General features: G+C 37.5%; 3 protein-coding genes across 7 annotated transcripts; 1 reads left to right on the top strand and 2 right to left on the bottom strand.

Annotated features, from left to right (window-relative positions):
• Positions 1-224: 224 nt before the first annotated feature.
• Positions 225-2,269, bottom strand: LOC307166282 (uncharacterized protein). The gene is made up of 7 exons (XM_079884535.1): positions 2,109-2,269; positions 1,894-2,004; positions 1,602-1,730; positions 1,444-1,516; positions 616-827; positions 417-524; positions 225-322 (listed from the first exon to the last, which is right to left on the bottom strand). The coding sequence occupies exons 1-7, from the start codon at positions 2,191-2,193 to the stop codon at positions 261-263; spliced, it is 780 nt and encodes a 259-aa protein (XP_079740661.1). The 5' UTR covers positions 2,194-2,269; the 3' UTR covers positions 225-260.
• Positions 2,270-6,210: 3,941 nt separating this feature from the next.
• tcta (T cell leukemia translocation altered) lies at positions 6,211-7,951 on the top strand. Its single transcript, XM_079884539.1, has 3 exons — positions 6,211-6,562; positions 7,263-7,317; positions 7,823-7,951. The coding sequence occupies exons 1-3, from the start codon at positions 6,352-6,354 to the stop codon at positions 7,863-7,865; spliced, it is 309 nt and encodes a 102-aa protein (XP_079740665.1). The 5' UTR covers positions 6,211-6,351; the 3' UTR covers positions 7,866-7,951.
• A 445-nt stretch (positions 7,952-8,396) lies between these two features.
• On the bottom strand, positions 8,397-13,529 carry glyctk (glycerate kinase). Of its 5 annotated transcripts, XM_079884526.1 has the most exons (7): positions 13,418-13,529; positions 13,065-13,330; positions 12,875-12,914; positions 11,158-11,568; positions 10,680-10,831; positions 9,995-10,170; positions 8,399-9,625 (listed from the first exon to the last, which is right to left on the bottom strand). In XM_079884526.1, the coding sequence occupies exons 4-7, from the start codon at positions 11,520-11,522 to the stop codon at positions 8,726-8,728; spliced, it is 1,593 nt and encodes a 530-aa protein (XP_079740652.1). In that variant the 5' UTR covers positions 11,523-11,568; positions 12,875-12,914; positions 13,065-13,330; positions 13,418-13,529; the 3' UTR covers positions 8,399-8,725. The 5 variants fall into 5 exon arrangements, with proteins under 5 accessions (XP_079740654.1, XP_079740653.1, XP_079740655.1 ...); XM_079884528.1 differs by having other exon boundaries at positions 8,397-9,625; positions 13,081-13,511; XM_079884527.1 differs by having other exon boundaries at positions 8,397-9,625; positions 12,519-12,914; positions 13,065-13,502.
• Positions 13,530-15,060: the final 1,531 nt, after the last annotated feature.

The following is a 15,060-nucleotide window of genomic DNA, read 5'->3' as shown; positions in this document are numbered from 1 at the left end:
CAAAGTTACGGTTAGGTTTGGGTTTAGGTTAGTTACTTGTAATTATGCATAATTTACTCTTATGACTATAGTAAGTAGGCTACATGTCACCTTAAAATAAATTGTTACCAAATAAAGTATTACCTTAAGTAGAAATTGTATGTAGTTAATCGCAGTTAATAGCAATTAAAAACAATTAGCAATAAACTAGTTATATAACAACTATTACTTGCCTTCAAAATATTCCACAAAAAGAAACATTGAGGCCAATGAAAATTGCATTAGACAAGTAAGGACAGGCACTTTTCCCCGGATTCTTCAACAGGCTTTCTGCATACACTGTCTAAAGAGAATAAATGTAAGAAGGATGAATAGAGAGTAGCCACACACACACACACACACAAACATGGTCATATCGTCATCTAGGGGTACTCCACCTTTTCGAGAATCCACATTCTTGTGGTTAAAAATGCAGAAGGTGACTTTACACTTGTAGTACAGGAGTCCAGACAGAAGAAGAATGCTAGCGCATAGCATGACCAGCCCTGGAATAAAATATGAATTCATGTTTAGCAAGAAAGATTTCAATTGTAATTGATTAATAAATCTGGGGTGGAAGCAATGAAGAAAGAGTACATAAGCTGTAGAAGCGGTCTTTGGTGGGAGAGGAGGCCGTAGTTCTTGAAGGGGCTGCAGAAGAGATGGTGGTTATCTTCAGTGAGGTTGTCTTCAGTGAGGTTTTCTTCAGTGAGGTTGTCACTTTGGGAGCCTCTGTCCCCTCTTCTGCTGCATTTTTGCAGACGGCATCAGCAGTTCTGTTGCCTGGGAACTCAATCCCACTTTTGCATCTACAGATGAAAAAATGTTTGCAAATCTCTTCATATGGCAGAAAGAAAAACAACATTCTGATGAAATTCTGTCATCATTTACTCATGCTGATATCATAACAAACCTGTAGCTACGACTTCCTTTACTCCTTCAAAACACAAAGTGTCATTTTGATGAATGGTATTTTTCTTGTCCATACAATGAAAGTTTAATTTTATGGAAAAGAATAAACATTCTTCAAACTATCTTCTTTTATGTTCCATAGAAAGAAAGAGTCATACAGGTTTGGAATGACGTGAGGGTGAGTAAATGATGGGTGAGCTTTCCCTTTTGAAATTTGACTTCTGAATCATCAAAAATGCACAAGAGGGCGGTGATCATACATTGAAATTAAGCTGCTGAGATGATTAATATGCTTTAGGGTCATCAATGAAATTCATTCAACTTTTTTTTACTGGGGAATTTTTATGCTTTAGCTCCCCCTCATACATTGAGTAGGGTCTCCTTCGCATCTGTGAGCTCGGGAACATCGCTCTCGGTTGTCTCCCCTTGACAACAGCACTGGGTTTTTTGCATGAGGCTATCAAACCATATATCTTTTGACATTAATTTCCTTTTTTTATCATAAAAACTTACTCTCTCCATTTTTGACAAGCTGAGTCATCTTTGTCTGAGAAGTAGCCTTTGCTACATTCACTGCAAGTCTCTCCTAGAAGAGAGACATATATTCCAAGTTTAATAAGATTCACTTTAGTCAGTTGATGTGATTCAGTAAGGTAGGATTTAATGTTTACCTCTTTTATCCACTTCAGAACCTTTTTTACATATGCAATTCTGTTCGTGACGATCAGTGGGTGTAAAACCTTCCTTACATTTGCAGCGAATGTCTGTTGTAAATGTGCATTTATCGACAACCATACTACCTGAGGGGAAAAACAATACATGTTGAAAATCGAAATATTGGACTGGCTTTTTCTCTGTCTTTGCCTTCATTTCCATATATTCAATATAGTGTTAGTTAAATGCCACAGTATCTTATAGCATTACATACATTATACAGTAAAATTCTCAGTTCCTGGAACTTACCTTTTCCACATACACTGCAGTGTTTACAGTGAATATTTGATCCACCTTTGGGGTTGTAGTGATTTTTTTGACAGTCCTCACACTTCTGTGTATTGTAATCAAGCCTCTTACCTACAATTAACAGACATCATTTATGAGGCATTTCATGTTACAAATATCAATTTAGACACACCAGTGGATCCCAAATCCCGGTACTCAACCATAATCATACATACCTGCAGGGCAATCTTTAGCGCTTGCATTTTGTTGAAGTAAAAGCAAACACAGGAGAGTTGAGAGGACTTTCATGTAGAAGAACATAACAGCAGAAACACCGTAGTATATTGTTGGAACTGTGTGTAACCCTCAAACAAGAAGAAATAGACTGAAACCTCAGACAAGGTGACATTTAACCTATCAACAGGAACCTCCCCCACTCAACGGTGGAAAAAAACATGTAGGATTATTATAGTACAGTATGTGTTTCGTGTTTCTTGTGTTAATAATGTCAAAATCCTTAAGTTAGAGCCCTCTTTATATGAAAATATATATTTAAAAATAGCCATTATTCATCTGTTGAATTAAAACAAATAAAATAAAACCTGACACATAAAAATGCTTTAAATTAAAACTAAAAATTAAAAGCAGTTTCTGAAGATTTGCCATTGCTACTATACATTTTTTTTGCAGATTTACCATCCTTTTAATGATCAATTTATAACCATATAACAACTGCTTCAAAATAATATATATATATATTTTTTCACTTTTCACTTCTCTCTGTGGAACAGAATAGGAAGTAAAATCTACTGCAATTACTTTCATCATGCAGGGTGCGAATCTCTGTCCTGTGTGCCACATTCATAAAATATTCAATGTTCTAACATATAAATGTTCTCATGATAGAATAGATAGGGAACATGCTGTAAAAATGAATTACTGAATTATTCTCTCTGTGGACAGCCATTTAATATTTCTAACATGACAAATTCAGATAACCTATCTAATGGCATTAATTCAGTTTTCAAGTTTACAAAATGTTTTCAAGATAACTCTGTTGTCACTTCTTTTTTTCTAAATGTTCTTTTCTAAATGTTAGCATCTCTAGTTTTCATTTGATTCTTGAAAACATCAGGTCTGGTATACATTTATTTATTGATCTTGATGAGGCAATCAAATGAAATGACACACTCAATTGCAATTTGTGAAGGTGCTCTCTATATTCTAATGACTCAGAGATGTTTTGCATAGGAAAAAACTATTCTTTAGATTTACTGAAAACAGGTAAGGTCTGACACATTTAGCAGAGTAGTTGAGGTTCCTTGGTTTCCTGGTCTGCTGTGCAAGAGAAAAAAAAAAAGGTTATGTTACACATGTGTTCTGTTCTACTTTTTAATCATCAGTTTAGAAAAAAATTGATAAATTGGGTCATTTAGTACAAAAGAATTATAATATTAACAAACAATGGAGTTGACAAGGCGACACCAACATTGAAAACACTGGAAAACTAGTCAATGTAAAGAGAAAAAAACTGCAACGAACTGCATTTTTGCAGAACAGAGTGCAGAGCTTCCATTTACCATGACATAGTGTAGATTTTATCTTCAGCTTGTTCCGGTCGTCACACAGAGGAGTCTGTGATCCTCTATGAGAAAGAGGATTTCAAAAGTCCTTATAAATGTAAAGAGTTATGACAGACACCATAAAGAGATACAAAGGGGGGAAAAACATAACTGAAAGGATACTTTGACTAAACTGGGTGTTTTCCCTATTTAACTGAGCACTGAAAACAAAATGACTGTGCTAATAGGCTTTTTGCTATACAGCTTACTCAGCTCCGAAGATAAAAATAAAAAATGAAATAAAAGTGATGGGGAATGACACATTGTTTGGAGTATTTACTCTCAGTCAGTGTTGGGGGTAAAAAAAATACAAGTGATGTGAATTACATCAGATTATCAGATTATCATAATTATCAGATTACTTTTTAAAGTAACTAAAAGTAACACATTACTTTTACATTTACAACAATATCCGAGTTATTTTTCCCCCCAAATAAATACTGAACATCTTGACTGAATTCAAATACTTGACTGAAACATCTCCTGACCTACCTGTAACATGTTCTGTTTTAGTTTTATTTTCTCCCTGTTTGCTCTGTTCCCGTTTGCCTGTTCTTATTAGTTGCCTTGATTACTCTTTCACACTAGTTTTTTCCAATAGTTATTGATTTCATTCACCTGTTGTTTAATTAGAATCATCATCAGTTTTCCTCAGTTCTTTGTCCGTTATTGTTGAAGTTACATGTTTGTGGATTATATTAAAATCTGTTTTTCCTTTTACTCCCTCGTCGTGCGATTACTTGCAACAACCCAGATGTCGCAACACAGAAGGAGACAGACAGGTGTTAAAGTGCAAACAGTGTTTATTGATGCAGAGTGGTGGTAAACAGCGGGAACCAGACGTGACGACATACCTCTGCTCACTGACATGGTTTCATTTTTTCAACCAAAATGTTTACCAGCACTCTTATAATTTTCTTCTTAATGGGACAACAAATTCAGTATAGTCAGTGCACTGATATTGAATAGTTATATGGTAACTTTTTTTTTCCGCCATTGGTCAACCAAACATCCATATCTCGAACTTTGGGGAGTTTGAACTCACATTTTAAAGCTCTCTAAAGCCCGATACACCACCAGCCAAATTTTCACACAGCGTTCTCAGCTCCAAAACATGTAAACAATACTAAAAGATTATTACCATGGTGAAGTTTCATTTCATCATGGGTGCATGTCAAATGAAGACTTTCCCCGTTTCAGATGCTTGAATGAAGAGATTAATATCTTATTTCAATCAAATGTCAAACCACTTCAATGGTTCAATGGGCCCTATGGGTTCTTGACTCAATTTTAAGGAAACCATTATGAAAAAAGGTTCTAGATGTCTTAAATGATTGCATAATATCGTACTTTCAATACTTTTCAATATACTTTTCAATAGGTTATTTAAATTATTTCGAGTGATAAAGTATTGCAAGCTGTTTAATTCATAAAATTTAATCAAAAATTTTTCTTCTAAGATTGAAAAAATTGATCAACTCCATTCAGAGAAGTATACAAATCATTGCATGCGGTGTTTCTTAAACTATGGGCACTTTTGGACCTGTGGGCTTACAATCTCTCTTGAAACATACTCAATACTCAATCACACATGCTTTCATTTTAATTTAAATTAATTAATAATCAATATCCGAGTCTAGGACTATATAAATGCATCGCAGAATGTCATGAAAATTTCCTCTACATCTCAATTCATGTATAGTGTTCCATTTATTTAATATGTGTTTTATTCCATGGTGGGAATGACTCTACAATTGTGGGGCAGTCATGTTTTTAAATAATTGAATTACACAATGTAAATTGAAAAAGTTTATCATCATGGTTTTAAACATATAATAATAATAATAATAATAATAATGTTATATTGGATATTCCTATAATGTCCGGGTTTTGGACATGGATAAAACAATATCCAACTATATAAAACACATATTTGTAGCAAAAGAAATTAGTAAAACTTTTAATGTCATAAAAAAGGGAAAAAAGACATGTTTGATTTCACAAAAATATGCCACTTGAACATAAAAGTAACTGTTGAAAAAGTTCAAAGTTGAAGAAACACCCATATAGCCACTAATTTCTGTGGAGAATCGCATATTTAATTCTTTAAATACTTTAAAAGGACACTCCACCGTTTTTTCATATTAAACTATGTTATTCCCTTAACTAAGACTAGCACTTGAAGTTGGGAGCACTTCGACTCTGCGCAGTAAAAAGTCCCTCCTGAAAAATCCTCTCCCCCTCTCACTTCTGTCATTAGAACCAACGTGACTTTTTACTGCGCAGAGTCGAAGTGCTCCCGAGTCCCAAGTGCTATTCCGCCATACATTATAGTTATCCTTTTTACCGCTTAGAAAAGCACCACGTTTTATTTTGTGTCACCATACTTGGTCATGTAACTACTCGTGTAACTGTATTTAAATAGGGAAAACGTGGAGGTGTTTGGTCGCTTCTAGCTTCATCTCTGTTTGGTCCCTAATGAATGAACTGGGCTAAGCTAAGTGCTATCAAAGTGTCGCCGCGCGCCAGAGCGATTGAGTGCACGCACTGAGACGAGAGAGGTATGTATCAACTCGTCTTAGTTAATGGAATAACATAGTTTAATATGAAAAAACGGTGGAGTATCCCTTTAAATAATTTGAGATTTAAATACTCACTCCAGGCCGACAGATGGCGATGATGACACAGCAAATATTTTCAAACCGTCATATGATGACGTCATCTCTATGCGAAGAAGAAGACTGCCGTCAGCTTTGTTTACTATTAAAGATGGATGTTCAATCACATTATTTTCTGAAAGCACTGACTACCTGATTTAACAACCGACATTAGAATGTAAGGTAGAAAAAAACACAGCATGGAGGAATCGTGGGATTTTGAATTCTTGTCTCGTATGGTTGATAGTCTGGTTTCCTTTCTGTCCGAATTTGTGGACGACTGGCTGGCCAACGACATGAGAGTTGCAGTGTTTAAGATCCTGTTCAGCTGGCTTGTCATCAGTCTTGTTGCTATCCACTTTGCATGGAAAGTGTACGGGAACACTGTCAACGATATGTACTACCGACAGGGTGAGTATTTTCTGAGGTGCTCCGCGTAATCCATAATAATAAGTCCTAGTTACTGTATAAAACGTTTTGTGACCATACACTGCCCGGCCAAAAAAAAAAAGTCGCTGTTTGGATTTAAAATTGGCAAATGCTAGTTTCTAGCATGTTATATGTTTGGAAACAGTTCTTCTAACACTAATTGATGGAGTGTGTAGCTTTTCATTTGTTTTAACAACCAACCTTAAACTGATGCACCACTTGATGGAAATAATTTTGATCAAGATCTTGTATTGACAATGCAAGAGTCCAGCACTCTGTAAAGTCTCCTCCAGCACATCCCAAAGACTTTCAATGAGTTTAAGGTCTGGACTCAGAGGTGCCAATTCATGTGTGAAAATGATTCTTCATGCTCCCTCCAACCATTCTTTCACAATTTGAGCCTGATGGATCTTGACATTGTCATCCTGGAATATGGCAATAATGTGTCTTCCTACATGGTTGTTTAAGAAATAAAAAGCTACACACTCCATCAGTTAGGGTTTGAAGAACTGTTCCCAAACATATAACATGCTAGAAACTTAATAATCACTGCAATAATTATCCAATCATAGACTCTTAAGCATTTGGCTATTTAAATAATATTTTTGTTTGGCCTTTCAGTGTATATTGTGTATTTTAAAAAGTAGTACTTGGTCTAAAGATGTTTGTGTTCATTTCTCAGGGACTGGAGGACAGAATGGCGGGACCCCTGACACGGCGCCTCACCTGAGCGGATGGTAGTTGAACCGCCTTTCTGTTGTTCTCTTCATGAAAGATTTGTTGACCTGAAGTTACAAATGAACTAAAGACTCAGGATTTAATTTATCTTTGGCTGCATTATGATGATTTCATCATTGTAATTTGGAATATGATCAACAATTTTGCGTGTGGAAATTTGAAATTTTTGAATATTGAAAAATATCACATTTTAACTCAAATGGACTGAACAATTCACTGACAAGACAAATCGATTCGTTCCGAGCGCTTCATTCGCCGAAGCGTCTCATAATGAGCCCTGAACCAATGAGTGAGCTGGTAGCATTATGACTCTGCCTAGGATTTTACTGATGGATAAGAATGGCTTCACTGAAACTGTAATAAACAGCACTATTAATAAAACTCTATCAAAAGAAGTAGCTTGATATTAGAAACATCAGTATTTTGTTTTAGTATGCAGGCTAATTAGTGCATAGCCCTTTTATGAAAACGCCTGTTAAATCTAATGTTTTCCATTCTTCCTAGGGAAAGTGCAGCTGGTGATGCCAAGAAAACCCACCGTGAGTGATGTACCTGCAACTGGACTAAGAACACACACACACACACACACACACACACACACACACACACACACACACACACACACACACACACACACACACACACACACACACACACACACACACACACACACAATGGAGAAAAGCAATTGCATTCCTTCAAGAGCATTAAATGCATCAGAATTTGTGCTATTAGATCATTTTAACTTGTGAAGATGTCTGTGATGGACTGTGGTGCAAAACTCAAGGCCCAAACACATGAATATGTGCTCGAAAATACATGACTAAATGGTGCTGTGCACTGGAAAGGGAGCTCTAAAGGAGGATACTGTGATATCTAGCAGCTCTGGCTCTTTTAGGATGTTTGTTTGGATTGAACTCTTGAAGCTAGTAAATAGCAAGACTTAAACAATTCTCACACCATATCATAAAAACTGACAGGAATACTAGTCAAAATGCAGGTCCCAGATGTTCACAGTCATTTGGTCTGTTTGTAGAAATCAAACTGATTTCAGTTATATAAGAAAATAGACTTGATTGTACAGAAATAAAAAGACATTTAGTACCTCTGTGTCCGAAAGGTTACAGCTGTCTTTTTGCAGTGCAAATAATAAATACAATTTGTACCTAATTTTGTGTATTGGTTTCCTGTTATTTATTTCATGAGCAAATTGTATTTCAATGTATTGCAGTACACATTAAAAAGCACCTTACTTTGTTTCAGGACTCATTAATGGGGGGAAAAGAAGTGGTTAATATAAGTGATATGGTGAAAAATCTTAAAAAGTGCACTTCTGGTAGACTACCTTAGAGGAAAAAAATATTCCCTCATAATTTTGTTGCTTCCAAACACAAATCAACCAGCCAGTCAAATTACTGGAAGTGTCTGGGGTGATGGTGGCAGCAGCATAACATGCACGTCCATCACATTGGTTCCTGTCAGTCCAGGCATGAGTAACCGTCGTCCTTCAGAGAGCTGTGAGAAAAATGTGAACGAATCATTATTGGTGAGAAAGCCATCAATGTCCAGACCTTGAGACATGGCCTCTTCCATCAGTTCCCCATCTGTGACGGCACCAGCTGCCTCAGTGGGGCCGTCCTGTCCATCGGTTCCTCCACTGAGAAACACTGCACCACTCTTCACTTCACCACCACTGAGCTCAAGCCCCACCCGCAGAGCCAACTCCTGGTTCCTCCCTCCCCTGCCCTTTCCTGTCAATTGCACAGTGGGTTCTCCTCCAGCTAGCAGACAGGTCGCACCCCATCCTTCCTTCCTCTCCTCTACAAGCACATTCATGGTGCGACACAAATCCCAGCTTTCTATCCCAACATCTGGCCCTAGCTGAAGGATCTCTGCAGCAAGCTCTGGAGGAGGTTCCTTTCCTGGGGAGCACGCAAAACTTGAGAGCAGCCCGTACAGTCGTGCAACGGAGCGAACGTCACCACACACTCCTGGAGCTAGAATGACAGGTCGAAGTCCTAATTCAATGGCCTTACGGCTTGCACATTCAAGAGCAATGGTGTTTGAGCCAATTACAACGTTCGAAACATGTTTTTTGACTTCATGTGGCTGTTCTTGCACCTGCAATTCACAAGGCCTAGCTTTGCTAAGCACCTCTTTCACAGAGGAAGGAAGAGAGTCGGAGAGCTTATAACGATCCAAAATAGCCCAGACCTCCTCTGGCCGGGAGTCACTCCTGACTGTTGGACCGCTGGCTATCAAATCCAGAGGATCTCCAATAACATCTGACAGAATCAGCGCCACCACCTTCAAGACAATGTGATGTCAGAGAGAGTAAATATTATGCTTTACTAACATCGTGGGGTATTGCTTAATATTCATTTTTCTCTGATGAACAAGGGGAAATCTATTAAAAAAAAACAATAATTTGCTATTAAATGAGTACAAGCAATGTGCAATTCTGCTGAATGGATTCTTTTAAAAGACCTTTTAAAAGTGTTCTATGTCTTTGTTATGTAAGTGTGTTGTGTTTTTATGTAATAGTGCTGTTTTACTAATACATTTTCTGGAGCATTTTCTTTCTCGTTTAAGTTTTTTTCTTCTTTTGTCCTCACATAAGCCCAATTCTGGGATTTGGGAGTGTACACCTATTTTGTGATTATGTAATTGTGTTACCTTGGCTGGGTTGGCACATTGGGCAAGGCCTCCACCCTTTAACAATGACAGGGCTCGTCTCACTGTATTTAACTCCTGAATTGTTGCACCAGCTGCTGCGAGTTTTCGTGTCACATCCTGTTTCTCCTGCAAGGACATGGGTGGGGCTGGAGCAGGTAAAAGAGCAGAACCACCACCTGTGCATAGATGCGTGTAAAAACATGAACATTTCAACAAATACAACTTTATAAAAGCTTGGGGTGAGCAAGATTATTGAAAGAAATTAATACTTTTTTTGAGCAAGGATGCATTTAATTGCTCAAAACTGACAGTAAAGACATTTATAATATTACACAATATTTATATTTCAAATAAAGGCTGATCTTTTGACCTGAAAATTGAATCACAGTTTCCACAAAAATATTAAGCAGCACAACTGTTTTCAACTTTGATAATAATAAAAAATGTCTCGAGCACCAAATTGACTTATTAGAATGATCATGTGACACTGATGCCTGGAGTAATAATTTCACAATATTACTGTTTGTACTGTATTTTGGATCAAATAAATGCAGCCTTGGTGAGACTGCTTTAAAAAATATATATATATATTATTAAATAAAATTATACTGACCCCAAACTTTTGAACGGCAGTGCATGTTGTAAAGGAAAACTGATTATACAGGAAGAAAATAAGTCACAGTACCAGAGATGAGCACAAGCAGCACATCTTTCTCAGTCAGACCGCTGGCCAGTTCTCGTATACACTCTGCTGACTTCAGGGCATCTCTGTCTGGTAAATTGTGCTTTGCTCCTTCCATCACTGTAATTCTGCTGTGACTTTCAAGCAGCATCTTCCTGAGCAGACATACAAACAAGAGTTTCTCAGTGAAAGACCTGAAAACTGGAAGCCAGTTTGATGTAAAGGCTATATGGGTGAATCTCATGAAGTGTCCACATCACATTTCATTCCTTTTTCACAAACAGTCTACTTTTATTAAATTTATCCTTCAGTTTTAAAATTAAATATAATACCTGGGCATTTCTGGCTAACCACTAAGCATTTTTTACAGTAAGTTAAAAAATCCCAGTTTATTGCTATATAAACTACTTATAAAGCTCATTTAACAGAACTCAGGCACATTAAAATATGTATTTTTTTTTTAAAACACTAAAATACTTACGCTTTCCCATGATTTCGCAGTGTATTCTGGATACCATGAGGCACACTGACCACCCCTTTAATTAGATGGTCCCCTACAATCCTCTCTGCTTCTGCTGCCATGCCCAGCACCGCCTTACCAAACCCCACCAAATAAAGGTTATTGGTAAGTGTGAAACTCTGACCACCCACAAGTAGTTTGTCTCCATGTCGCTCCAGACTCCTGCGAACCACTGTGTCTGGCTGCACAGCTTCAATCGCAGCAGAAAACACAGCCCGGGCTCGCGTGTCTAATGACGACATACTGCGAGAGTACAACGATGCTAAGCCCACCCGCAGTGGGTGCTGCAGGTGAAGAGAACGTGAGAGAGCAAGAATCTGAGCCATGTACCACTCAAACTATCCACATCAGATAAAGAGAGCCACTTAACACCTGAGGAGAGAAAGAGATTAAAACCAGGCTGATTATTAATAACCAATTACAAAGATTTTAATTAGCATTGATTTATATCTTATTTATTACCCCCTCTATTTCACTCACAATTACTTTATTGTTATCGAAATTCACTTTGTTGATGTCTAAAGGTAGCATTAGAGGTTACCGAAATCTGTTACCCTCTTTTATTTCACACACATTCACTCTGGTGATGACGAATCTCCTGTTTCATAACCCAAAAACCATTTTAGTTGGATGTGAACCACTGTGGTTACCAAAACTGACAAGGTAGCATTAAAGGTTAGCATTTAGCATTAAACTTATTTCAGATCCTAAAATGTATCTCTTATGTGAACAGACAGGTCACCAATCAGGCATTAGAGGTTACTGAAATCTATCCCCCTCTATTTAAAACATACATTCATACAATATTAGAAAGCATATGCTCTGATGTGAATAGCTGCATTTATACAGTATACAGTAGGGCCACCAAATGTAATGCTACCTTGTCAGATTTGGTGGCCCTGCTGTCTGCAGCTGTTCACAGCAGAGAAACATGCTTTCTAAGAAAAATAAATAATTTAAACAGCACCAAAGCAAATTTGCATAACATTAAAGCCATTGTGTTTGAAATAATAGTGGGGGTAACAGATTTTGGAAACCTCTAATTGTGCCTTGTCAGATTTGGAAACCCTAAAATATTTAATATTTTCAGTAGGCTATACTTCCCCCCCAATACTTAGGCCTACTCATTTACAAAATTTTACCAAGCAGGAACAGTTATCAACTAATGCAGATAATTCTCTCAATAACAAAAATCTCTAAACTACAACTAGTCTAAATTACCAATTGTAGTCAACTAGAAACAGTGTGAATTCATACATTTTCTGTCCCTTTTCAAACACCATTCTATCATAGTGACAGATCGTGATTTTAGGAAAACGTACCTGCACACTGTTCCTGGGAATTCTGAAGCTCTGAAGCTTTTTTATGAACTGACAAAACTTTTGAGAACTGCATTACACTGACGAGCCTGTGTACTGAACGAGTAATGATTGACTACAGTTGACCATAGGGCAGAGAGTAGTTTCAGAGCTTGTCAGTAACAAGAGGTTTATGGATTTATCAAGGGTCAATCCAAAAACAGTAGAGGGGGAGGTACGAAAATAGCCTTTGACACTTGTTGACTTAAGTTTTAGGCTAAGTCCAGTTAAAGTGCAGAGGGGTCAGTGTGGATGCACCACCCTTACAGACACTGAAAACATTACGCATTTCCCCACAAATAACAAAGGATAATTTTTACCTCAATTATTTTTCCATACTCCAACTTCTGATCACTTCAGCTATAGAAAACAACATAAAATAAAAAATACAACAGGAGTAAATAACCTACGTCTTGACGTCATTTTAATTTCCGTATTAGTCAGACATGTTTACACATTCATAATTCCTCCTCCCCTTTTCTTTCCTTGTTGTGTACAAGATTGACTCACATGACGAACGAGTTACCGAAATAAAATACCCTCTCCATCGGTCGGCCAACAGACCCTCGTTCACGAACGGAAATGTCTTGTTCAGTGCCGCTCCAAATCGGTGTTTTGAACGAATCTTTTGTGAGCAAATCGTTTAAAACGCCGACTCGTTCTGTGAAGGGGGAGAGTTCGTTCGGTGGGTCTCTCTATCCAAATGTAAAACAGAACCAAATGCTCCTTCAATCACATCCCACGCTGGAATGCCATTGGCTGGATCTTAAGGCAGTCTAGGCAGGAAAACGAGTCAGCAGAGATTAAGAACGATTCGTTTGCATACTCATACGTTTACCAACAAACACGATAACATAACTGACCTTCTATTACACACTTATAAAGTTGGAAATTCAAGTTGAATCATGAAACACATATGCTACTTCAGCACTTCAATGTCGTGATCTGTTTTGAAGAAGCAATGACATTTTTTCCTCAGAAGGTGGCAGTATTCAATAAGTAAGCTAAAACCATGACAACAAACACTTGGATCATATATAACACGTTCAATTTAACACCAAAGTGTGCACAAACGTAGTCATACTTCACAAAGCCTGCAGTTTAGCAGGTAGCCTATTTTATGTCACCAAACAAGCAGAGGTGACCGCGTCATACTGTGTATGACATCATCCTTCCTGTTATCAGAGTCTCCCAGATCCATCTGTTACTCACACCCATGGGGAGAAGAGGACAAACAAGCCCTCATTTACTGTACCAAACAACTTCATGAGCATTTTCACTGTGCAGGACTCAGGGCCTATTTTTATTAACCTACATTCTTGTTCATTGTCCCTCTAATTTTCATGGGAAGCCAGGGAAAATATGTTCTCCATGGGCCAGAAATGATAGTCAACATGAAATCAAAATGGACAATTCTTTTTTTTCAACCTGTCACTCACATGAGACCACAGAGATAGGTTAGCAAACCACAACCATCCAATCAATTACTAATGGACAAGATCAAATCCCGCCCTACATTTTTTTCGTGTTCAAGAAGCCATTTCACTCGGATATGTCACAATATGGAAGACAAGACAATCGCAACTTCCGTTTCATGCAGACTTTAAGAGAAATGAACAGTCATTATTTCAGGAATTTATATAAAAGTATGTAAAGTACAATATAAATATAAGTTTTAATTGTTTAAAGCTGCAGTCCGTAGCTTTTTTGGGTTAAAAATTATCCAAAATATTTTTTTGAGCAAGTACATAACCAGCCAGTGTTCAAAACTATCTGCTTGCCGTAGCTCGATTCAAAATGGTAAGCTTGTAATAATGTTTTTAATTCCAGTGGTACTGGTGGATTTCCGCGGGAAATTCGAGCATGTCTTTGCGTCATTACGTCACATCTGTACACATAAAGATGGTGTCTCGGCTAGTAGGCTATATTGCGTGTGAGGATGTTGGAGGTGGAGATTTATAGCCTTTTCTCACAGCACTTTATATAATTAAAATGATCAATTTGATGGCGGATCCAGAAAGATTCAAACGACAATCACCAGTGACAACTGGAGATTCACCCGAACAAACGCGAAAGACTTCGGAGAAAAAAAGAGACTGCAACTGGGCCCATGCGAAAACAAGGATAAATATCGGAAGGGCATTAAATGTAGCCACGCAATGCTGATGTTGTTAACATTAACAATTTGAGAACAAAGTATAATTTGCACGGTTTGACGTGATATGATAGCAATCGTTAGATTTAATCGGCGCGATTTACTGCAATGCTTTTTTCCCCTTAGTTGGTCAGAACAAAAGTGGATGTTACTTACTTGTTCAGATGACATTAACCGGTGAAAATTCTTATGTTGGTCATACTTCCAAAAAGTAGAATCTGAGATTCCGAATGACAGTATCAACACCATGAGCGCGGTGATTGACAGCCACACATTCTCCTCAAAGCATTGGATTCATCCGCGCTGTGCCATGCCGAGGCACAACGCACGTAAAGTTGATAATTCTGCAAA

This window comes from Squalius cephalus (assembly GCF_949319135.1).
Source record: "Squalius cephalus genome assembly, chromosome: 10".
In the NCBI taxonomy this organism is placed as follows: Eukaryota; Metazoa; Chordata; class Actinopteri; order Cypriniformes; family Leuciscidae; genus Squalius; species Squalius cephalus.
Note: the sequence above shows the minus strand (reverse complement) of the source record. Positions and strands in the feature narration are given on the sequence as shown.

What these genes read in the sequence shown, in the direction of transcription:
- glyctk (XM_079884526.1), bottom strand. Translation starts at nt 11,522, where the DNA reads ATGGCTCAGATTCTTGCTCTCTCACGTTCTCTTCACCTGCAGCACCCA. An exon ending in GCTGCTTGTGCTCATCTCTG is followed by an intron (nt 10,171 to 10,679) that starts GTACTGTGACTT and finishes ATCTATGCACAG; the next exon opens with GTGGTGGTTCTGCTCTTTTA. An exon ending in AATGTGCCAACCCAGCCAAG is followed by an intron (nt 9,626 to 9,994) that starts GTAACACAATTA and finishes ATTGTCTTGAAG; the next exon opens with GTGGTGGCGCTGATTCTGTC.
- LOC307166282 (XM_079884535.1), bottom strand. Translation starts at nt 2,193, where the DNA reads ATGTTCTTCTACATGAAAGTCCTCTCAACTCTCCTGTGTTTGCTTTTA. An exon ending in AGACCGCTTCTACAGCTTAT is followed by an intron (nt 525 to 615) that starts GTACTCTTTCTT and finishes ATTTTATTCCAG; the next exon opens with GGCTGGTCATGCTATGCGCT. An exon ending in GAATGTGGATTCTCGAAAAG is followed by an intron (nt 323 to 416) that starts GTGGAGTACCCC and finishes TATTCTCTTTAG; the next exon opens with ACAGTGTATGCAGAAAGCCT.
- tcta (XM_079884539.1), top strand. Translation starts at nt 6,352, where the DNA reads ATGGAGGAATCGTGGGATTTTGAATTCTTGTCTCGTATGGTTGATAGT. An exon ending in CGATATGTACTACCGACAGG is followed by an intron (nt 6,563 to 7,262) that starts GTGAGTATTTTC and finishes TTCATTTCTCAG; the next exon opens with GGACTGGAGGACAGAATGGC. An exon ending in GCGCCTCACCTGAGCGGATG is followed by an intron (nt 7,318 to 7,822) that starts GTAGTTGAACCG and finishes CATTCTTCCTAG; the next exon opens with GGAAAGTGCAGCTGGTGATG.